Raw genomic sequence first — 24530 nt, 5'->3', positions numbered from 1 at the left:
GGTTTTAAATGCTAAATTAAGATCAGAAAGTTTTAAAAATCTAGATAGGACGCAAACGTCACCGGCACAAACACTTCGTATTATGTATACTCAAAAGTCTATTTCCCAAACACAAGTTTTTGATTTGAAGCCACTTGAAGAATATTAGTATACTCTACGGTTTGGATATAGGTAGTGGTACTATCAAACGTGGTCATGGAGTACAATCGCCAGCCGTGTCCCATTAGGATTGTGGAGGATTGCGGATGTGCCTTCATGATGGGCACCATAGGAGGATCGCTGTTCGAGTTTCTCAAGGGTTTCCGTAACGCTCCGTCCGGATTGCAGCGCAGCCTTTACGGTGGCATTGATTCGGTGAAGATGAGAACGCCCTCCATTGCCGGCAGCTTTGCCGTTTGGGGAGCCACTTTCAGCACAGTGGATTGCGTCCTGGTCCACTATCGCCAGAGGGAGGATGCATGGAACTCGATTCTCAGTGGAGCGGCCACTGGTGGGATATTGGCCGCTCGTAATGGCTTTCGGGCCATGGCCAACAGTGCTCTTGTGGGCTGCCTGGTCCTGGCCATGATTGAAGGAGCAGGTGCAGCAGTGGCCACCATCAATGCAGCTGATAAAGGCCTAGGGATAACCATCAAACCGCAGCGGGCCCAGTGGGAGGTCCTAATGGAGACTATCGATCCGAAGAGAGCCGCTTCCTCTCAAGACTTCGCACTGGCCGAGTTTGAACGGGTGCTGGACAAATGTCGAGCGAACAGGGAACCGATTTTACTCAAGGACATTCCGGTTAAGAGTCACGAGCGGGAGAGCAAACAGAAGCCATTTTATTCCCTTTTGGATCTGGTGAAACTATCCCAGATGTTCTAATGTTGCCCAGAAAGGAGTTTATTATTCATTCCATCTTTCGTTCTCATCGGTCACTCATCCAAATTATGCGCATGTGCTTATTTTCACTGTTCACTTATTGATCGTAATCTATAAAACGTAAAAGATGCTAAAGTTTAGTGTCGACTATCAAAATCATAGCATACTTCTTGGCGTCCGCATTTGGAGTTCGTAACGCTATACCTAGTTGCATACAAATAGGATTCTTTTTTAAATTTCTGAACCGAATTGTTTTTAATGTATGAATCAGGGAAGTTATGTTGAAAATAAAATAAATTAAAATTTTTAGTTTTAACAACACCCGTATTTAATTTTACATTGGTAAATGTAATTGTAAAATGTTCAAAAAGTTTTCTCAAAAGCGTGGCGACACCTATTAAATCTATATACACTTGCAAGTATCAATACATCAAGTAAAAATACATTTTTGGTAGCAATAGACAAATAAAGTCTCAGGAACAGCTAACATTAAAATGAATAACAAGCAATAAGCAATTTAAACACCCAACAGAAAATAAATAAAATACAGAAATTAATAAAGCCATTGTCCACTTATCAAAATCGTTTCAAATCTTTTATTATAATTAAAGAAAATCATAAATTAATACAAAATTAAGAATTAAACTAGTTGATGAGACAGAACAGAGCGCAGAGAATTGGAAGGTGGTTACCAGAAGAGGGATCATAAGTATATCATGCAGCAATTTGGCCAGAAAACTTAGCATTCAAAGACAATCGGAGAGTAGATATGTAGTTGACATCGATCATCGATTCCGCTGCCGATTTGGGGAATATCATTTTTGGTTTTACTTGGAGAGTCGCTGGTTCCTCCGCCAGCCCGCATTCGCATTCGCATCTGGATCCTAATCCTCTTAGATGCGCAGATTGGGGTTCGTGTAGCGCACATACTTCAGCAGGGCATCGTTCTCCTCGCAGACGAAGCTCTTCTTGTGGTGGCAGGCCACGTCGTGCCAGTTCACGCCATCGTTGTAGAACTGGTTCAGCAGGGCGAGGCAGTTTTCCGGCGCTCCATTCTGCTTGTACTCGCGGTTGTCCGGCTGGGGCAGGCCAATTCCGCCGGTGGGCGACCAATCGCCCTGGTTCCTTTCGGTGGTTGGGGCCAGTTTCTGCAGGGTGGCGGTCCAGAACCATCCGTTGACGTTCGTGGGCTGCAGATCGGGGCGGTCACAGCCCTTGAAGTCGCACAAGCGGCCGCTGGTCCAGATGTATTTCACCTGCAACGCCCGAGAAGAGCTTTCATTAATACACTGAATCTTAAGCAAAAACTTCAGATAATGAAGACACCAACTGCAATAAGTAATATCCAAGAAAGCTTAATTATTTAGAATTACCCATACTTCATTTTCCCTGGCAGATACTGATATAGATATAGATTTCTCCTATCAATCGCACCTACGCAAGAAAATGCAGCGCTGGCATCGACGAAAAAAATAGTGGTAGAAATTCCAGTTAGTAACTCTTTTGGGCCTGTCACGCCCAAACAACCATTATTATCGTTGAAAGCGAACCCATATACCCATTCCTATTCCCATTCCCATTCCGAGTCCGCGCCCTTTTGGAGCTGGCGCACCCGATACTGTCAACATTTCAAGTGAGCAGAAGCAAAAGCAAAAGCCGCTGCGCAGCCGCAGTTAAGCGATCATCAGTCACTTTCACCTGATGGGCCATAAAAATTGTTTTGTTAAGGGGGCAACACAAAAAAAAAGACCCAGACGACTCGGTTTGGATGTCTGCCCTTTTGGAAAACTCCAATGAGCGTAAAGCTGAAACAGATTTATGGACATTGATTTCGGTTTTGTCGGTGGCGGTTTTAGCGTTTCATTTAAGGGGTCCAGATTGCTTTGTAATTGTTTAAAACTCAGACGATGAATGCATTTTTCCCGTTGCGGAAGCCCAATGAGTGATGTTTGTACACCTGTCCTACTAAAAGTTAACTAAAAGTTTACAGATAAGTCTGTGGGCGATGCAACGTAGTAGGAAGCGGAAAATGCTGATGGAAACTATTGCTTTTCTATTAAACATCTTAAAAACATTTAATAGTTGTCTTATAAGTTGGCTGATATATGGTTAAAGGTATGATTATAAAAAATTAATAAATTATAATAGTGGACACAATTGACCACAAAAATAAATTTATGAGCTACTTTCCATCCTCAAATTTTTGCATTTAATTTCCTCCTGTATTATACGTAAATTGTACTACAAATGAATTCGGTTGCGTGTTCGCAGTTTGCTAATTTGCTAAGTAATTTTGTTGAGCAGCTTTTCCGGCCAGGCTTTCCCATCGCACTCATGTACTTTCGATTTCAATTCGACCACCAGTGCTTTCCCATGCCTCGAAAACGGAGATGGGAGGTGGGCAATGAGTCGGAAGATGGCAGATGAGAAGAGATGAGCCTGGCTGACCACAACTCCAAACTTGACACTTGTTCATCTGAAGAGCGTTGCATAATATCAGACGATTCCATTCGTGTGCAAAATTACAGAGACAACAACTGGGAAAGTTTTTCTGTATTTATGATGCGTATTTTGCCTTTCCGTTCGGTTTTTATGTGTAATTTCACATTGAACTTTGTGGAGCGATGTTAATGTCAGAGATTTCGCAATTATTTTTATTGTGTGCCCCAGCATCCTCAAAATTAAGGTCAGCATTTTGTTGTGTCTTGTGTGAGCTGCCAAATAAAACGCGCTAAACAGTTCACACGCGGCTAAACGGACGTTATTTAACTTACCAAACAAATTAAGATAGGTGACATAATGTCATGCAAAACAGGTGAAAAAACAACGGAAATAAAAACTGATGGATGCAGGTACAATAAATTATTGACAAGCTTTTTTGACTTGAAGGTGTAAAAGTCCACGTAGATGCGGTCTATTTAACAGTGTTGGATTTTGCATTTGTAATAGCCTTTCTCCGAAAAAAACTTATAAATAGTAAATGAGTTGCATATTTCAATAGTATTTTCGGTCATTTGTTTGATCTATCAATGCTTTAATGTTTAACAAACAGGTGCAGTGAAGTTTAGATCAATTTATTAGTTTAGACATGGTTTTGATAAGATAAGTGGAACTTATGTAAGGTTTATTTTTGGGGTGGAGACAATCAATTTATGGAATAAATATTTAGGAAAGTTGAGATATAGGATTACATTTGCCTCAGATTTGTTTGATATTTAGACTTAAGTTCGTTGCTTAAGTCTTTCGATTTCTGTGGAAATTTTCCTATAATAAGGGTTACGTCTTTATGACCTACACTTGTTTAACTTTGACCTCTTTAACGAGGTCATTTTGAACATTTAAGAAGTTTATCAAAAATACTATTTCCCGTCATAATTCATTAAATTTAAATTTTCTATGGAATTTGTACATACATTCTCGCGCACCACATACTGCTTGATCCACTCGTTCTCCAGGCTGGTCTCCAGAGAAACGGAGTCCATGCAGCGCCTGCGGCAGTAGTTCCTGGCGGTCAGCCAATCCTCCTCCACACCCTTCAGCTGAGGGTCGCGCCATGAGAAGAAGTAACTGGGGGAGAGAGACAAACCTTATAGTTTATGTTTGGGGCGCATATCCTGCCCACTCACCCCTTGCCGTCGGGAGTCTTTTCGTGAATGACGCGTTGGGCACAGAGCTGCGGATTTGGCGGCTCCAGACGTCCGTTCTGGAATTGAGCAGATCCCAGGCTCAGCACGCTCAACACGCACACTCCGGCGATAATGAAAGCTTTCATTTTGGTTCGGTTATCAGTCTATTCACTGGCACTTTCTGCGAGTTCGATTTTCTTTTTTGGCTCGCGACGCACTTCTTTCTACCGACCGATCGGCTGGCACTGATCAACTGGAATGTCAAAAGCATTGGGGAACCCCGCCTTATATACGAACCGAGCGTCGCATCAGTCCACTCAATTCGATGAGAGCGCCATACCTCAAGAGAGAATAAGTGGTGGGGTTTTTTGGTTTGGTGGCAGTACTACACTTGAAAAAGGTTTATTCCATTGAGTCTTACTGATAAAAAACTTTTTTATTTTCTTTATAAAAACCTTATATTTTATTTGTTGAATTCTCTATTTTCATGATTTTTCTTGTGCCAATATTAAAAAACACTGTAACGATCAATAGAGCTCCAAGTTTGCAAACCGAAATTTGTATACCCTGTATTACAGAGGCAATAAGTTTAAAGATTAATTCACTTTAGAAAATTCCCTTCAAAGGATTTGAATGATAGGAAAATTTGAAGGGAATGAAAATATCTTAAATGTAAAGATAAAATTAGATAATGTTAATGACATTAAGATACGAATATTCAGTGAGACGTACTCGAGAATTGGCACCTATATTATTGGCACTTATTTGAGGAGGAATCTGTAGCCTATTTCTAAATTGGAGCGCGGGGAAAATGGACTAATCTTCAGAGCCCGCTTAACCAGCAACCATGAATGTTAAGTGGTTAAAGTGGTGCAGAAAAAGGGGCGATCGGTGGGTGATGGGTGGCGTTTCTTTAGCTTGCGCATCATTTTGCACCACTTCGCTTTGAATGGCCGTTGAATGGATTGGCCTAACTCCCATCTAATTAGCTACACAAACACGACACCACTTGAGCCAAAATCGTTTTTGGCACGGAAATTTCGAACTTTTTTTTGTGGTGCGTCTCCTGTCTCTTTGCATAAATAAATGCATTTTACGCTATTGTTTGCTTTGTTCAGAAATATGTATGTATTTGCCAGTGCTTTTGTTGTTTTGCTCATTGCATAATCTAGGCTGATGTGTTGACCAACAATTTATGTCGATTGAAATTGGCAAGTGAAGGTCACCTGTGAATAAATAAGTTCTATGGCTATATTAAATAGCCAGCATTTCTGTGCCTATATAACACCTAAGGGAACATACAATTTTACATGAGCCGCCAAACATTACATAATGCCGGCCATAAATAGCCAGAAGATATACCCAAACACACTTGTCGTTGCATAAGCATAAGAAATGATGCGAGCCCATCTGCATTATTTTCTCCACAGCTTGGGACCCAGATCAAGGTCAGCCCCGATGAGTACGAAAATTTCACCAGTTGAAAGTGAAGAGTAAGCCCGCAAACCCGAAAACCCAAACCCAAACCCATACCCATACCCAATTCACGCATTTCAACATGATCGCCTCGAATAAGTTTTGTCTCCTCCGCGCGTTATTTTCTTTATTTTTACATCTCCAACTCACGTGCAGCTGAGCATGTCGACCCAACAAAACCGAAACCCAAAAAGGCGGTTTGGAAAATAAAGGTATCTGTTAAATCGCACATTATGGCAATCGGTAAAACGGCAAAAGTTACACGAAGGCAGGTGCCGCTCATTACCTGACACATGTATCTCGTGGGACATTTTAGGCGGATTATGCTGGAAGCTAAGTCATGCCGCGCCCATTTTTCAGAAATTTCAATAGTATTTTGCAAAATGTTTTTAGAGAAATGAAATGCGGGTAGGGATATCATTAAATGATCCCACAGAAGTGGAAAATTTTTTCAAAATTTTACAATATGGTTATTGTAACTCCTACAATTACACAGAGTCTGGGAAATCCCAATTGCAATAGCACTAAAAAATTCCAGATATTAAATTTCAAATTTCAAGTGCCCTGCGTGCAATGCTGAGTGACAAAGGCCAATAAAAATTATAATAAATTAGGCAACCCATTTACATGGTCAACACGTATTTGCTTAGGCCATGTTTTTGGGCAAGCATAATTTATTTAATTTGTATGAACTACTCGGCGTCACATGAATTCCCGTGGGCACTCGTTTTTAGCAACAAACGATCATCATCATATAACGATAATTTTTAGGGTAATATTCATGTGATAAGGAACCGGGAACTGGGCCCAAGTGTCAAGAGACGCGAAGCCTATTACCGCATTGCATACCCACATATTTACGCAATGAGTTCCCAGACGGGATCGCAATGGGGATCGGGAAGGGGGCTAACTTATGGGCTATGGTACTGGGACGGAGATGAGGCTGGGGAATGGGCCTGGCCAATTTGTCGATGAGTTGGGTAAATATTGAAGGAGAAAGTGCCGCCGTCAGTTGGACCAAAAGTTTTGTACTCGCGTTGTATTTCTGTTTTTGAAAATATTTTTGCACAGGTTACATATTGTTAAATTATTTGCACAAAAAGAGAGTGAGTTCAGGTGCAGTCGTCCCAATTTCATCGAGTGACGATAATTTATGCAAATATCTTCACTAATAGTTATGCAAACGGAAATCTAACCGTGTTTACCCATTTGGATTTCCCTTCGAGTGGACCTCTCAATGTCAGATTCGTACTGCCCAAAATTAATAAAAAAAAAAATAAAAAATGTTCGGCTTAGCAACGTCAGTTATTCACGTTATTTAATATTTATGTCAGCTGCATATGACAATACAAGCATTTTATAATTTAAGTTTGCTTTATGCTGCAATCGTGATTTGATTTTAAATATTTGCTATCCACTGAATCAAAGTCAACACCATTTGATATTGGCTCCGTGTCAGTTTCGCAAACACCCCCAAGATCTAAGTGAACAGATTGACCCAGAGACCTCGTTTTCGGGGAAGTACAAAAAAACAGGAAGTGCTTCGACCAAGACTTTTAAGGTATTAGCTGAAATATATGCTGCATATGCCGGCATTCTAGAACGATTTTTGTAATGGACAAAACCTATTTCTTTGAGGAATTCGAGGAGTTTGGCCAAATATATAAAATTTTGACAGAATATACAGAGCTATAGAATATAAGCAAATGGCTTAAAAATATGCAATCAAATTTTCCACACATATTTTCCTGTGAAGGCCAAGGCTCCATACTTAAACCGATTTTTTGGAGGCTCAATTAACCGATTAGGCAGCCGGCGCCACAGTCAACATTGTCAGTTGTTTCTTGCATGCTAATGACTGGGAGAAATATTGTAATTAAAAGCTACAATAAGTGCTTACTTCACCAGCACGCATAAAATACTGCTCCTCAAACTTTGAAGCCAAGTGTTGAAATACGTAGTTCCAGAAGCATTTTCGCATGGATGATATCGTATTTGGTTAGCTTTTTGCAAGGTGTCTGCCTCTTGGCGAACGTGGTGACATGTAAGCCCAAAGGTGTACATTAATTGCATTTCAAATAGGCTTTCGGTGGCCTTGGGAACGGTGGCTTACAGGCACGTGATCCTTTTTCCGCCGAGCTGAGGAAATTTATGGCACCCTCACTTTGCTAAAATACATTAAAGCAGGTATTAATTTTAATTGTGCAGCAGGTATTTACCAACATCAAAAGTAAACTTTCTGGGAAAGTATATTGAAAGTGTGGATAGTCAGAAATAAAAAGTTTTTTATTTCTTATCAGACTTGATTATTTGTAATCAGTAATTTAATCAATAATACTCTCAAAAGTCAAATTTATTAAAATTTTAGTTTTTACAAATTAAATGACAATGGAATCTTCATGCTTAATGCAAATATATTGGAATATTAATATTTTTTTTAACTAGCCAAAAAGTAACGTAAAATTTTCTACAACTTTGTTAACAAGGTGGCAACGCCCAAGATAGCCAATTCAATCGATATTCCAATTGGAAGTATCGATAGTCTGCCGGCCTACACGTTTTTACTGTACCTCGATATGGTCACACTACTTTACTGCGCTGTGTTTTCTGGATAATTTTCGCGTCGGTTTTCTGATTATTTCATCACCTAGCACAGTGTGCTCTAGCAAATAGCCAATAAAGCTACAGATTCAATAAAGAACCGAAGACAGCATCGCCATGGGCCGCCGTTGCTGCGTTGCCAACTGCCCGTCGACGTCGCGTCTGCTGGAGCACCACGGCGTGACCTACCACTCCTTCCCCCTGGACCCCATCATCCGGGCCATTTGGATCAAGAACTCGCGCATCAGCCTGGAGCGGCAGATCACCAAGAGCGTCCTGGTCTGCTCACGCCACTTCCGCCGCCTGGACTTCAACACGATCCGCAATGGAAAGTACCTGCTCAAGCCGCGCGTCTTTCCGACCGTTTTTCCATGGGGCAAGATGGATTCCGCCGAGATCGAGGCAGACCACCGGGCACTCCAGCACGCTAGCGTGGAGGGAACGACTGGAACCCAGGGAAATGCTCAGTTATCGACTAATGACGATGTGATCAAGGCTACGGTGGACCAAATAGTGGCCCAAATCCTATCGGAAACGGAAGAACGCAAGGCCACGGAGGAAGCCAAAACAAACAAGACGGAGGATGAGGTAAAGGCCACTCCCGAACCCAGCGCGGATGCAAATAAGGCAGCTGCAAAGGAAGCCCCAGTGACTCCAGTACCCTCAAGCAGCGAAGCAACCGTACCAGCTGCTGGATCCGCCTCCAATTCTAACTCCCCGCTGCCCGGCTCACCGCCCAAGTACAGCAATCCACATAACTTGACTATCGGCGCCCGTTTGGAGGCGCTCAGTGTGGAGGGCAACTGGTTGCCCGCCCGCATCGTGGAAGTAAACGAGACGGAGCAGACGCTACTCGTGCGCTTTGAGCGCAATCACAAGCTAAAGGTGTCGCCTTCTACAAGCGGCAGCTCTCAGGAGTGGATGGCCATCAAGTCGGAACGGCTTAGGCAGCGCCTCAGCAACCGGGTGCTACCCGTCTTTGAGCTGGATGAGAAGTGCATGGCCCGCTGGTCGGGGCCGCGAAAGTTTCCAGGAACCATCCGCAAGTTGCTGGGCAACGATACCTACGAGGTGCTCTTCGATGATGGCTACGTTAAGAACGTGCGCGCCGTGCACATGAACAAGATGCCCAAGCAGCTGCTCCCTGTTCAGGCAACGGAAGAGAGGGCTTCGAAGCCACCCACTCCGGTTGGAACTCCAGTAAGCTCTGTATCTGTGGCTCCGAAGAGGGCAAGCACAGGCAGCGTGAGCGGAACCAGTGGCTCCTCGAGCAGCAAGAAGAGCAAAAGTACACCACAGCGCAGGGATTGGCCGTTGCTGGATATGGCCAGTTTGGATATAGGTAAGGGCACCAAAGTTATATCTGCCATCAAATTAATTCCGAAACTAACCACAACTTTAATGTTCGACTTTCATAACCAACAGCAGCTCTAGGACTCCCCGAAATACCGCATGACGGCGAGTGGACTTGTCACTGGGTAAATGACCAACCTATTGGAACCGAGGGTTTCCTGATTGTGGGCGAACACCAGAAACCCACTGTTATCGTGCAGGACTGGCGTCTGCCTCCTGGCTGGATCAAGCACATGTACCAGCGATCCAACGTTCTCGGCAAGTGGGATGTTATTCTCGTCTCACCCAGCGGCAAACGGTTCCGCTCCAAGTCCGACTTAAAGTTGTTCCTTGAGTCTCAGAATCTGGTCTACAACCCGGATGTTTACGACTTTAGCATTCATCGACGTCGTGCCAAAGACATCAATGCTTACGTCTACACACACGACTACAATCCGCAGCCACCGCCCAAGCCCAGGACCATGGATGTGTCGATGGACTCCACGCTGGACCAGAGCATCACGTCGCAGTCCTCGTTGCCTTCTACTCCGATGCCGGTGAAAGAAAGCCAGTACATGGAAGCACCGGTGGCCTCGCTCATGCCACCTGCCGAGTTAATGTCGCCGCAGACACAACCCGCCGATGAGACAAAGCCCAAAACCACATCAGAAGTACTAGAAGCCGGTGAGGGAGGTTCGTCTCAGCTTTTATCAGGAGATCCTCCAGTGGTGGAAAATGGCTTTGGTAAGTATATACAATTTGTATTGGCATCACATGACATTAATATTAAAATGAATTATTTCTTCATGTTTCAGCTTTCATTGGGGGCCTAAAAGTCAAAATCCAGGACAATCTTTATGTATGTCCGCGCGAAGACTGTGGCAAGACCTATCGTAAAGAAGACTTTCTGCTTATCCACATTCGCCATTATCACAAAGAATTTGCAGAGTAAGTAGTTTAGTATTTAACTCATGACACCTAACTTACTTTAAATTTACAGGCACGTGAGCCACTGCCCAAAGATGCAGGAACTAGCGGTCAAGCGCACACACCCCTCGTCTATCGAGCAAGGTGAGGCGGTGCCGAAAAACCAGATACCCAACCAGCAGTTCTTTGCCAAAATGCACCAGCAGGATATGCAGCAGTCGCGCTCGTTTAAACGTCAGAGCGTATCAGCTACGGTCACATCTCCTGGAGGACCGGCAACTCCATCTGTCACATCGCCTACAAAGACCCTGCTATCTCCTAAGATGGAGCCACCAAGTGTGTTGACGCCAACTGTTGAAAGTGGCATTACGCCAGAAGATGTTTCTTTGGAGGCTGGAGGTGCAACTCAGTCGTTGAACCCGTCCTTGAGTCGTTCCTGCAAGCGTGCACGCTTGTCACCGTCAAAGCGACCATCTGGATCGCGCAAGAGCAACCGCCAGCGGTCTCAGCGTCGCCCCAATTTGACAGATAGCACGACTGGTCACGCCCTAACCGAACAAGACGCTGAGGAGACTCGGCAATCTTTTAACACCCCCACTCCAGATACACGCATCGACTCAAAGAAACGACGCGTAGGTGCGGCACCAACTCCCATTAGTTCCATCGACTCACCAGCCATGGCAGATTCGGTGTCCACGCCGTCGTCTAATGACCAGGCGGACATTAATGCAGCCCTTGCCCCACCACCAGCTGACACTCTAACCAAAGCACCCCAGTACATCAAGGAAAACGGTGAACTAATTCGAATTGTGCGCATGCGGCAGGAGGAGATCATCAACTGCATCTGCGAGTATGGCGAAGAGGACGGTCTGATGATCCAATGTGAATTGTGTTTATGCTGGCAGCACGGTGCATGCAACGGAATTGTCAAAGAGTCAGACGTGCCGGACAAGTACGTTTGCTACATCTGTCGTAATCCGCAGAGGGGTCGGGACTCAATGAGGTTTAAGCACGACCAGGACTGGCTATTCGAAGGAAAGTTGCCGGTGGCCGCGTATCACACTGCAAATCCACAGACCACCAAACAATTCGAGCTCCTAAAGCGCTCGCACACGCTGACCGGCAATTTACTAGATGCCAAGCGATCGATGCACTCGCTGCTGGTCAAGATTAACATCGCACGCAACCGCTGTCACCCAAAGCTTTATCTGTGGGCTAAAAAGTGGGACGAAGACAATCTGGGCTCTACTGCGTTGACACCGGTTAAACGTCCAAAGTTGGAGCACCCTGATCTTCCGAACGTTCCCCAACCGGAAGCTGCCATCGATCCGGAGGAGTGCCAGTATCGCTTGATCGAACATGTGAAAGTGCAGCAATCATTGGTTCTCGATCGCCTGGATGACATAGAAGCGGAAATGGAGGGTTAGTATCCCAAAGCTAACTTAAGCTAAATATGAAAATGAATCTATTTTTGAATTTCTTTCAGAACTGGAAAAAGAGGACACGCTTGATGACTTAAAGGATGCGGACATCTCGACCACCAAAGAAGCTCTGGCCACGTTTATCAAGGAGCTGGAAACCATGAAACGCCTTGCTAAGCTTAACCAGGTGGCCAATATGAAGCAGAGCCTTAAAGATTCTGCCACTAGCCAGTAGAATTTCTATTGAACACGTTTATAGGCTTCTTATAAGGAGTAGGTTTTCATTTATTGCTGTTTTTAAACTATTCATAATTCCGCAGACGTGTAGATAGTAACCATCATTCTGCTTAAAAAATATTGCTATACTTTTTGAAGTTTGATAATATAATGGAGTTTAAATTTATATTCTTTAAAAGTAATCCACGTGAAAATACAGAAAATTATAATTTCATGCCCTATTATTAAGTTAAGAAGCTTGATGATAAAAGCAGACTACAAGACGTACTCATGACGTCTTTGTATTCGGGACGTGGTCGCAGATATGTGTTGTTGGATGAGATTTATTTGCTCCTTAGCTTGGTTCGCCGCGATGTCGGCGGGCCAGGAGACGGTTTCCGAAACAACACAGGCTAGCACACCTTCGTCAGCAACAACTATGTCGGACATGAAGTCGATGAGTTTCCAGCCTCGTTATCCTTACATCGTCTCCATCGGAGAAAACGTTAAAGGATACTACAAGCACCTCTGCGTGGGCGTAATACTTTCGAATGAGTTTGTGCTCAGTGCTGCCCACTGCATCAAAATGATGCCGATCAAGCAATTGTACGTGTCGGGTGGCGCCGATACGCTCAACAGCCGGAAGCAGGACCGCTTCTTCGTCGTGGAAAAAAGATTTCATCCCCAGTTTAAGGTCCTCGGCGGCCACGACATCGCCGTGTTGAGGGTTTATCCCAAATTCCAGCTCGACGATGTCCGATTTCGAAGTATTAACTTCACTGGGAAGCCCCGAAGGGGTAGTGGCATCAAGGCCTCGCTGGTTGGCTGGGGACGGGTTGGAATCGGGAAGATAAAGAAACTCCGGGAAATTCCCTTCTTGACGATGGAAAACGATGAGTGCCAGCGAAGTCATCGATTCGTTTTCCTCAAACCGCTGGACATCTGTGCGATGCATTTGAAAGGACCTATAGGTCCCTGCGACGTAAGTGGATTAGAAATACTCCAGAAACTTATATTCGAAGATTTATTTTATCATTTAGTAGAAAGCAATCAAAAATTCGCTTTTTGTTTCGAAATTAGTAACTCAAATTCCAAAAATGTAATATTTTAGTATCCATTTGGTAACTCGAATTAGAAGAATATATTACTTTAGTATACATTTTTTTAAATCTTGAAACCATATTCCATTTTAATGCCTTTGGTTTTCCATATTAACCAATGTTACAGAGATAAATAGAATTTTAGTTAAAGAATTCCTAGGGTGGCAGTCTAGGAACACCTTCGGTATAAAATAATGGTTATATCCATTAAAAGGAGTTCTTTTTACATTTATTACGTATTCTTAGGGAGATTCTGGAGCCCCCTTGATGAATGTGGCAAAAGAGATGCTGTACGGATTACTCTCCTACGGCAGGAAAGCGTGCACCCCATTGAAACCCTATGCCTTTACTCGCATCAGTGGATACTCAAGCTGGATTCAGGAATCTATGGACTATATGGTTGCGAGACTTCAAATCATAAAAATTAATCGCACTGTTTGGAAAGACAGGTTTTAGAAGTTTTATAAAAAAGATGTTCTTTTCTATCTAGGATTCTAAATAAATAATAAACCTTTAATCACCAAAAACTATTAATATAATTTTAAAAAACACTTTAATTCTAAAACAAGTATGTATAACAAAATGTTCATTTAAAATTTTTTTGAGGCGATTTTATTGGTGGTGATGCGTTTTGGTGTGAATTGGCGCTTTGACTTTGGTATCGATAACTATCGCTTGGCCGATTTGAGCTTGCGGCCTGTAGGTGGCGCGCTTCTACCATCCCTAGTTCGGCGTTTATCAACCAAATCAAAACAAAAACGAGAGCAACACTCCTATATAAATAAAAGCTTTTCCCGGTCGCGTTATTACTTCGTAAGTGTCGATCGGTGTAGAAACCACTCAACCGATTAAAATGTGCTCGAAATTTTTTCAAATATTTCGCCCCCACAGAGGCTTTCAAATGTCGCTGTCGATGCCACCGGCCAGCAATTGTGAGGAGGCTCTCATCCAGCTGAAGAACTTTGGATATGCGTTCGATGGAGGTAAGTACGATGTAGCTTGGATATGGTGACTACATGACAATATAACCTGCTCGATTCGCTCTTGCAGAAGGAGTGCTCCGCAAAGTCGATCCCGCCACCGGGGAGCCCGGCAAGGAACCCTTTTCCTACAACGTCAGCGACGATGCCACCGAAAACGAGAAGCATTACCAGAAGCTGGCCAACGTATGTACCGGAATCCTATTTGGCATATCTGATGGGTATTGCTACTGCCTGCTAACATATTGGTTAGGTTCCCTTGAAGCCATGGAATCCGAACCTAGGATTTATTTTCAAGAGAAACTAGACAACTAGACATCTGGACAGTAATAAGTAATACAAAATCTGTATGCTTTGTTGCCCACAGCAAATCCCAGAAATCGTCTACGCTTTGCTGGAGAAAAATGGTCTTAGCCGCACCTACATCCCTTTCGACCAGCCTCCTGAGCGCGCTTCATTCGTATTCTCCCAACCGGCAAAGCTTTCGCAGTCCAAGAAGCTGCTAGTTCTCATTCATGGCAGTGGATTCGTTAAGGCCGGACAGTGGGCTAGAAGGTGCGTATGGTCACTATTTAAGAAGGAATCAAAATGATTTAATATAATGGAAAACATAAGAAGATAGTTATCTTTAAGTAGAAATGCTACATTAATTAAAACTGTAGATAATATTCATTCTCTACCACATTCGATTTTTTGTATAGTTTGATTATCAACAATTCGCTGGATCATGGTACCCAGCTGGCTTATGTGCGACAGGCCCGAAAACTGGGATACGATCTGCTCATCACCAACGCCAATGATTGCACACGATACTACAATGGAAAGGAGAATCCCATCAAGGGCGTGAATACGTCCGTAGATCACACTAACTATGTGTGGAAGAATATAGTGTTGCCCGCGAAACCGGAGAGTGTGGCTATAGTGGCCCACAGCTACGGTGGCAGTCTCACTCTTGATCTGGTAAGTATGGAATTCAAAAGATATTTCAATATCATATTTATATTTTCTCTTAAATAGGTGGAGCGGTTTCCGGATTTCTTTAAAGAATCCGTGTTTGCCATTGCCTTTACTGATGCCGCTATGGGAAGTCCCCAAGCGAAGGATAGGGAGTACATGTCCGAAGTGGCCTGCAATTGGGTTGCCAGCAACACACCCTTGGACACACCCGTCTCACAGTCAAAGGGCAGCATCCGCAGGATTTCCGCTGGACACACCAAACATGAGTGGACCTCTTACTCGGCCATCGATTCTGTATTCAAGTTCATTGAGGAGAAGTATGAGCAGCGGGCGAATAAGAAGTGACAGCCTGCATCTACTTGTTAAAGCATTTTTGTACTTCCCATTTATAGTAAATATATTTTTGGAAATGTGAATATAAATTATGTTTTTACCGCCTGCACACATCCGACACTGATCCCTTTTCTCAAAGGACAAACACAAACTATCGATTTGCTATGCATAAATCAAGCGAGTGTCCGAATCTGTCACAAACACTTACATCAGGGCAATTTAATTTGATTTTCGGCACTTCGGCACATTCCGTGTGGGTTATTCATATTGATGGCTGATGTATTGCCATCGATAAAACAAAAGTCTCCCGCTTGGCCCATCAGCTGGATAAAAAACCAGCGTCCGGGACCAAAACAAATTCCCTCAACGACGCGCGGATAAGGAAGGGCTGTCAACTTGGCCACTGCATCAAACTCCTTGGGGTTGCCCCTGAAGACCACTTTCCATGGCCTGGTTACCCCTGCCCAGTGCTTTGCTGTTGTCCATATCGTTTAACTAAGTGCGCCATAAAAAGTGACGACTGGCATTTTTCCCTCCCTAGTGCGATAAGCATTAAGAAATGCAATGTGGATTTTGGGTTGGTCTTGGAAGACCAAAACGGTGTTAATACCATATACGAATGATGCAAATAGATTTGCTAATTTTTTAGTTAACCAGCCTCTTAGAACTGAACCACAAAAATCATAATTTGTAACTAAAGCTTAGTGTAGTTACGTAGGAAGGCAGCTGATTAATTATGTGGGAACAGTCATAATCCCCTTGTGCAACTTTAAAGACTTTGACTCACCGTCGCCAGCACAGTTTTCATTTGGCAGGAGCACAAAAAGTGCAACCAGGGTTTATGCGAAAGAGATGGAACAAGGCACATCGAAAGAGATGGAGACGTTTGTCTTTAGCCTTAAAACGAACTTAATACCCACAAAGTGAACCAGGACCCAAACTCAAATAGCGAGAAAGCCGGAAAACGGCGGGAGTAGGGGCGATCGGAAGGTGGAAGTGGGATGCGGCTGAGTCCTGGCAACCCTACAACTTCGCCAGGACCTACCTCCTCCTAACCTAAGTGGATGTGGATGTGGATGCCTCCCCACTCCCGTATACATTATCGCTGTCATGGCCGCAGTCATGGCTTCTGCTCCACCTTAGACATTTTTATATGTATTCAACATCCTTGTCGTCCTCGTCCTATGGCAGCTTGCTATCTACACTTTGACTCCACGGCACCCTACACACACAGCCGACAAGGATGGCATCATGTGGCTTAGAGCGAGAAGGCAAAGGTTCGTGGCGCCGTCGCCAGCAAAAAGCTTTGCACGAGTTCAGGAATGGGTCATGCGCCTGAAGCCCGTATCTAACATATATAGCTCGGAGATATACCCTCCGATAACACATATACATATATATACATACGTATGTACACGGCAGCAGGGCAGTAAATAAGCCGAAGTGGCCTATGTAATCGCATTGGCTAAGTAAATAAAAACAAATGCCCCAGCTTTGGTGATATTTTACTTTAAAGTCGAACACATTTCACACAAAAATAACCCACACCCAAAACGGTGGCACTCGTGTCCTTAACATCCCGCTAAACAATGTCTAGCAATTACTTAGAATAATCCTTTCCTTGTGCTTATTTGATCAAATCTTAAACGCCCACGCATCCTTCACATGTCCCAGATGCCCAAGGACTTGAACTCCGTAATCCCAAACCCTTTAACTATTGGTTTTCTTGCGCATCAATTGCCTGAAATAATGTGGCTTGAGATTTTCATTTTAGATTGCATGCATATGTGTGTTGCAATCGGCTTACTTGGGATTTAATTTATTTTAAGCTTTATTTGTAGTTTTGTCAATATATTTTATTTGTTTTAATATTTGCGAAACGTCGTCTTTAAGAATAGCATGGCTAACTTTCTACAATTTTCAGAGTCATAATAAAGGTGCCTTCAAACAATGAGGTTTAATTTAAAGTCACATTGTCAAATGTGTATTCGAAATCCATTCTATATAAACATAATGACAAGTACAACGTCATTAATATAAATCCCCCTGCTTGTGAATCGTTTTATACATTTATACATTTTGCTCAATTTTGAGCAGCCGTACTAATGAATATCTTCATAAATCAAAACTCGAAATTTTATATTTTTTATAGAAAAAATGCGAACTCGCAATTTCCGTTATAAGGAAATATTATTGTACGTTACTTTATTGCTTGAAAAGTTCAAGCGATGTCATTCAAAAAGCCATAAATAATAATGTTTTCCAATAAATGTTCACATGTGAGTGGGCACACCAGGCGACTGAGTTGAGTTGGTGGCTGTGGGTTAAAGCATTCAGGACGAGGAACAACACATGCCGGGCCGGGATCTTAATCCCATGCGATGCCTCACAGGAGTGACCGGCCATCGTTAAGCTTTGGGTTCACTTCTAGCAGGATTTTTTCAGACATAACTTACAAGGTCATTTCATTGCACGCAACCATTAAGAATTCCTGCCGCTTTTTTCGGCAAAGACATTCTGGCCATTTTCGTTGTATAATTTAATACTCGTGTGTGACGAATTTTTATGGCTGACAAATGATTGATGCGATTCTGCCACTTCCTGTAAATATCATTAAAACTGCCCTTCAAGGCAAAGGATCCCCGGTCCGCACGCAGTTTACTCCTCGGAAGTTTAAAGTTTCGTCTCCTTGTTAAGGACAACAATTGCCGGGGCATTGTGAAATGGGAAAGTGCTGAAATGCAGGTTTAACGCAGAAATAATACCAAATAAGATTAGATAGCATTGTGTCTTCAAGCAATGTTCTTTTTGGCGGTGGGCTGGTGAGGTATTGGTGGGGGAGGCCGAAAAGAAAAACAAATAATGTTACAAATTGCAGCATTTGCACCCCTTTAGCGAGACAAAATCGGCAGAACAGTGGTTTAATGGTTGTTTGTTTGCCTTGGATAAAAAAATTTATGTTAACATGCTAAGAACATTTATTCCTTACACATACCATTGCAAGTAAGTAAAGTAATAAATAAAAAAAACTATTCTTGTAAAGGATATATCTAAACGTATTAAAATTGCTTCATTTCATTCTGTTTTAAGCTATCATTAATATTACATATAAACCAAAAAGACAAGAAGTTGTAAACTAATTAAAAGTATAACATCCTTAAACGTATGGTAAAAATTATTGGTGAAAATGTTTAAAAAGTTCCATAGTAGTTCTTCATTTTCGTAACACTTTGCACCACTGTGCCTTGGAGGCGGTGAAAAAATTGTAAAATTCAAACTCTTCCGCCGGCCCGAGAATACACAAATCACGGGGAAATGCAATAACAAAGGGAACCCTCCGGCCGCAGAGTGTTCAAGTTATTTGCGGTTTATGTCCTTGTTGCTGCTCCTTTATTCATGTCGCTGAGGCGACAAAAAGGACCTTAAAGCCAATAAAACGATTTTTTCCGTCTCTATCTATGAATTGTAAATGCCTCCGCCGCAAAAGGACAATTGAAGTGGCCGCGTCCGTCGACAGCTTCGCATCGGCCTCAGTCGGCTTTCCCGTCGCGATTTAAGATAATAGTATCATCAACACCACTTCAGTACATCCCAAACCCAATTTTCAAATGCGGACACGCAGGGCAGGATTTGTCTGAAGTTCGGGGTCTAAGGACTCACTTGGGCGTAGGCGTTGCTTGGGTCCTGTCCAATGGCTTCGGGATTTGGGTGAGGGCTTCGATGATAACAACTTTGGCGGCTAATTTGCATCGGCCATTGGGATGGGGTGGTGAAGAAAACTTAAAGCGTTTTCAAGTTCTTTCTTCATCGAAGTGACAGATTTTTCACGCACATTTAAAAAACATTTAAAAAACCATTAAATGTTTTTTTTCCACTTTTTTCACCATTTTTTTTGCATTTTTTATTTGTCTGCATCACACCCCTCAATTTTGGGAATTCCTGCTTTTTACTTTTTATTTGTTTTCTGGGCTTTTCAGAATGTTTCATTGTGGTTCCAGTTGCTGCCTTGGCGGTGCTCTCTAATCTTTGCGCCATTTATTTACACTTGATTAACACGCGACTGACATTTGTTTGACTTTCGCTTCTCTCTGCTGAAATTAAAATGCGAAACCCGCTTTGCACAAAAAATATGATAGCAAATGGGCGAGTGCCGAACTTATAAGCACTCTAATATTTGTAAATTGATTCAATTATTTTAAGAACAATAAATTTAGTGAACTGTTTATAGATTTAGTACCAGAAACTGTGGATTTGCAGCGTTTTATCAAGCTGTCATAAAGTTTGAATCATGCCAATAAAAAAAAAGATATTTAGCTAATGAAATTGTTAAAATTTTCCAATAAGATACTTTTGGTTCTGCCAAGCTGTTCTGCAAATGTTTATATCCAGCTATACAATGTAAGTATATGTATAAAATGTAGACCCCTGTGTGACACATTTTTCTGTGGGTTTGCCTTTTTGGCTTCTGCTTTATATTTTCCCTTGTACAAAAATTATTCATTTGTGGAAAATTGTGACGTTGGTCGCTCCATGGACCATGGCCGCAGGCCAAACTGATTAATAAACCAAACGTCAAATGCGCACAATGGCCACGCATCACCGGAGTCAAAGTTTGAGCCGGGGCAAGAGCCACCACTCCGTGGCATCCGGACCAGCATCAGGACGGGATGGGTATGAGGATGAGGATGGGAATGGGGATGGGGATGAGGACCAGGACCACGACGACCGCAGCTGTCAGCTGTGTGTCACCCACAAATGTGAGCCCAAAAGCGAACCGAGAAGATATTCATAAAACGAGGCAGAACTTTCTTGCAAGTGCAAGTAGGCCTCGAGTCGCATTGTTCTCGACTTGACTTTTTCCGTATCCTGGCGACTTGTATTCCTTCTGGGTTCCGTTCGGGGGCGTTGGCAGTGTCATTGTCATCTGCCGGGTCACAGTTGGTTGCTATTTGGCTAGCAAATTATTTGCATATTAAAAATCTCAAACAATGAAAATGTGATTTTCTTTGCGAGACATTTTTAGGGGGAAATGTGAAAAAATGGCAGGAGATCAAGGTCAATGGATGTGAAGACATACTAAAAAGATCCGACTTGTTGATTGGATAAGCCTAGGTTTTAGGTCTTTGTTTACTTCGTATCTTTAAAGCTCCAAATAATATAATACCATTTCACCACAAATAGTAGTATTTTTTCTCCAGCTACGTATTTCATGATTGTTTTGAACGCAGCCTGGTCCCTGGGGCTATGAAATCGAGTACTGATTTATAAACATCAAGATTTATACCATTACGCCCACATACTCAAGGCGGCAATAAAAATGATAAAGAAACTGTTTCAGATTTTTTCTTGGGAAATTCCCGCCACTAATGGGCCTACGTTTAATGGTTTGCTTATGGGGTGTTTAGTGATTTTTTATGCCAAAACAATACCGAAAAAGAAGGCCCAACAAATCTCCTGCAGGCTTTTTTGCTGGCCAAACAATTGGAGGCCATGACGAATTGGCAACTTCCTTAGGACATGTTAAAGCCAAACGATTGAAGGATCATTTATCATTTCCATGTCTACATTTATGGCGTGGAAAAAAACCAGTTCTTAAAGAGTAGTCAAACCGAACCAATATTTAATATTAGTTCCGAACGCCCTTGTGCCCCTTGTAATAGTATTCAAAAATATTGCTCAATTTTCAAATTCAATTTGTCAATCATAAATTTCACGCTCTCTTAATATAAATTTGCGGGCAATTGAAAAATTTCAAGTGCCTGTGTCGAACAAGATTTTCCTCTCGACGTGTTGAAACATTTTCTTTTTTTGCAACAATTTATGGGCAAACTTTTCGGGCTTTGGTCTGTCAGAGTTAAGCATCGGCCTCTGCTCTGACACATGACTTGAATGTCAATGGGCGAAGGACACACACCCCCAATGAACTAAAAAAAAGGCTCAAGGGGAGGGTCCTTGGAGTCCTGCGTCGCAGACAATGTCGCGTTAAATTTGCACAACTTGACAGAATTGCGCTGCTGCAAATTCAAAACTTCTGTTTCGTATATTTTAGTTTGCCGAGGGGGTTACGCTTTCACCAACATTTTCACCGCATAAATAACAAAATTTAAGGACAAAATATCAATATCCACTTTGTGAAACGCCAACTGCATGCGAATGAGTTTATTTCTGGCTGTGCAAAAGTGTCTAGATCTGAATCGGACACCGCCTGAGCCAACATTTCGCATTGCAAATGAAATGCTGTTTCTATTTCTTGGTTTTGTTTTTCAATTTTTTTCTCCTTTGTTACTTTTGCATAATTTCAATTCACTACTGGCGGCAACATATTGCAAAGAAGTTGCCATGCTGCGAAATTCGAAGCAGCTTAGTTTGAATAAATTTGCAAAAGTTTTGAAGCTCGAGCTCTTAAGTTATATAGAAAATGAATTATAAAATTCAACTCTTTATGGTAAATTTATAAAAATATTTTTCAACACTGGGATTATTTTTTCAGCTTAAACATTGTATATCCCGTAAAAATGTTTGCTGATGTCGACATGAAAGTCGAGGGCCATAAAATTTGTATGCCTCTTATTTTTGAAGGCTGCTGGCCAGGTCCAAAAGCCAAATTTAATTTGTTCTCCTATGACATTTACGGTCGTATTCAAATAACTTCGTTTGTCATACTCCACTGGCTTTGATGTCCTTTTGAACAGGGGTTGAAGTTTGTAGCGAAATGGGAAAGGTTTCGCTAGATTAATTTGGGGTCATGCATATAATATAATTTTTTATGGTGGGAGTGTGGTGGGGATGGAGCTTCTTTCAAACCGCAATCAAGTGACATAGAGAAGGCTTTTCATATGAGGGAATTATTTATGGCTGAAAATCTCTTCAATGTTTCTCGAAGCTTAAACCCCTCAGCGATACAGTGGAAAATGATTTAATTTATTGCCATCTTTCAGGGAACATGTGTTCTTACAAACTTTGCCTAATTAGGGGTAATAGATCTTAATAACTATATGGGACTTTTGATAAGGGTGTTGGGAGCGTATGTCTAAGTATTACTTAAAAAATCTGTAATAAGTTATGAAGGAAGCTTTATGTATCTGGGTTAGATCACATGTAATTGTATTGCACAGGTTCTCTTTTCACTATGTGTTGTTCTGGCGGAAAAGGATTTTTCTTGAATACGAACAGGGTCTTGTGCTCGTTTTTGTGCTTATAGGAGGCCTCTTCCATATTGAGGGTCTGTCTTAGAATATTAAAAAGCCTCTGAGCAAATCCATCCATAGGCTTATCATCTTTTACTTCTTGGACTTTAGGACTTGGTGATGGACCAATGGTTTTTATTCTAATAATCCGCAAAAGCCAGTTTTCAGGTTGGATTTCATGTTTATTCCAGTTGAAGTGATGTCTTCGTGGTATTTTGTGAACGTTGTAAAGTTCCCTTTGGTTATTATTCAAATGTGGTTCCTCGAATATTATATCCTTATTTAGGGCTGGACATGTTTTTAGATCTTCATCGCTTTCTAAAAGCCTGTAGCTATAACTCAAGCTTATACAATATAAGACCAAGATAATCCCGAAATAACGACGCGCTGACATTTTGACAGTCGAAACTGAACTGTTCCTTAAATCGATCGAGGTATTTATATGTTTTTATGAAACCTTGAACTTGAGACCGGCTAAGCAAATTCCATAGAAACAGCTGCCCACGTTCAAAAGTGTTTTTTAAAATATTTACCTTTAATGCAATATTTACAACTGTAAATAAAAAAGATATTTTAGGCGGAGTGTAACTGGTCCCCAGTTTTTTAGACCCAACCTGGAACCAGACCACGTAGATGTCATTTGCGCTGGAGAAGCCCAACCTTCTCCTCCACCCAAACCTTTCCCCCGGGAATCATTCCATTCCCATTTCCAGACCCATTCCCAGTGAATCACTGTAAGTGACACGCGTGCCCCTCCACGCAATCACCCACCGCGAATTTGTGAATTTCGTTACCTCATGAAAGCGAAACTGACATGAATTCGAAAAGCGTTTCGGGCGAACATTAACACATTTATTTTTCCATTCCGCAGGATGTCCCCTGTCGCCTGCGCGTCAAGTGTGGGCTGAATAATTTTTTAAGTGACTTCTTTTATTTGCATTTAGAAGCGTTTAAAAAAAGTCAACTGGGATTTGTGGGTGCTCTTATGTGAATACATTAAATAATTTTGTGATGTCCTGCGGCGCTTACTTGTTGGTGATTTAACTAGAGGATATGTGTCCTTTTTTTAAAAGGCCTCATTTCAGTTCTTCAGAATATGGTTTTACAATATTTTGATTTAAGAATTACTTAGTATTCACACTCTAGCTAGAAGAAATTCCATTTTTCAAGTTTGAATAAACTTTTCCATATCTTATGTAAGTACAAGGACTAGCATCCCCCACTTCATTTAATCAGTAGCTCCATAAAAACTACTCAGTTCTGGGGTTTCATGAGTAAGGAATCGGAAGAAGTGGCTACATGGGCATTTTCCATTACCCACTTAGGTGAAATTGTTTCGTGTGCATTGAACATGATTTATTATGACACATAAACAACAGCTTAACTTCCGGGTAACTTACACATATGTCCGTGCCGATGTGTGAGTGCTAAAAAAATGAAGAAAAATTGCAAAATGCCTGAGATATTGACTAAAAGCAACAGCAGCAGCAAGAGCAGCCACCTCAATGGCACT

General features: G+C 42.1%; 6 protein-coding genes across 7 annotated transcripts; 4 read left to right on the top strand and 2 right to left on the bottom strand.

Annotated features, from left to right (window-relative positions):
- Positions 1-54: 54 nt before the first annotated feature.
- On the top strand, positions 55-1017 carry LOC6536791 (probable mitochondrial import inner membrane translocase subunit Tim17 3). The gene has a single exon (XM_002097325.3). The coding sequence runs from the start codon at positions 196-198 to the stop codon at positions 862-864; it is 669 nt and encodes a 222-aa protein (XP_002097361.1). The 5' UTR covers positions 55-195; the 3' UTR covers positions 865-1017.
- A 417-nt stretch (positions 1018-1434) lies between these two features.
- LOC6536790 lies at positions 1435-4744 on the bottom strand. Its single transcript, XM_002097324.4, has 3 exons — positions 4488-4744; positions 4275-4428; positions 1435-2117 (listed from the first exon to the last, which is right to left on the bottom strand). The coding sequence occupies exons 1-3, from the start codon at positions 4631-4633 to the stop codon at positions 1755-1757; spliced, it is 663 nt and encodes a 220-aa protein (XP_002097360.1). The 5' UTR covers positions 4634-4744; the 3' UTR covers positions 1435-1754.
- Positions 4745-8532: 3788 nt separating this feature from the next.
- Positions 8533-12695, top strand: LOC6536789. The gene is made up of 5 exons (XM_002097323.4): positions 8533-9906; positions 9990-10640; positions 10712-10844; positions 10897-12245; positions 12310-12695. Exons 1-5 carry the CDS (start codon positions 8682-8684, stop codon positions 12477-12479), a joined length of 3528 nt encoding a protein of 1175 aa, XP_002097359.1. The 5' UTR covers positions 8533-8681; the 3' UTR covers positions 12480-12695.
- Positions 12696-12776: 81 nt separating this feature from the next.
- LOC6536788 (granzyme-like protein 1) lies at positions 12777-14077 on the top strand. The gene is made up of 2 exons (XM_002097322.4): positions 12777-13442; positions 13807-14077. Exons 1-2 carry the CDS (start codon positions 12786-12788, stop codon positions 14014-14016), a joined length of 867 nt encoding a protein of 288 aa, XP_002097358.2. The 5' UTR covers positions 12777-12785; the 3' UTR covers positions 14017-14077.
- A 183-nt stretch (positions 14078-14260) lies between these two features.
- Positions 14261-15919, top strand: LOC6536787 (FAM172 family protein homolog CG10038). 2 transcript variants are annotated; one of them, XM_015192466.2, is made up of 6 exons: positions 14261-14373; positions 14452-14543; positions 14611-14726; positions 14908-15095; positions 15242-15500; positions 15558-15919. In XM_015192466.2, the coding sequence occupies exons 2-6, from the start codon at positions 14462-14464 to the stop codon at positions 15840-15842; spliced, it is 930 nt and encodes a 309-aa protein (XP_015047952.1). In that variant the 5' UTR covers positions 14261-14373; positions 14452-14461; the 3' UTR covers positions 15843-15919. The 2 variants fall into 2 exon arrangements, with proteins under 2 accessions (XP_015047952.1, XP_002097357.2); XM_002097321.3 differs by lacking the exon at positions 14261-14373 and having other exon boundaries at positions 14380-14543.
- Positions 15920-22730: 6811 nt separating this feature from the next.
- Positions 22731-23435, bottom strand: LOC120321940. Its single transcript, XM_039376247.1, has one exon. It carries the CDS (start codon positions 23409-23411, stop codon positions 22923-22925), a length of 489 nt encoding a protein of 162 aa, XP_039232181.1. The 5' UTR covers positions 23412-23435; the 3' UTR covers positions 22731-22922.
- Between the last annotated feature and the right edge of the window lie 1095 nt (positions 23436-24530).

The sequence above is a fragment of the Drosophila yakuba genome, chromosome 3R, assembly GCF_016746365.2.
Source record: "Drosophila yakuba strain Tai18E2 chromosome 3R, Prin_Dyak_Tai18E2_2.1, whole genome shotgun sequence".
NCBI lineage: Eukaryota > Metazoa > Arthropoda > Insecta > Diptera > Drosophilidae > Drosophila > Drosophila yakuba.
This window is presented reverse-complemented; position numbering and strand designations above follow the sequence as displayed.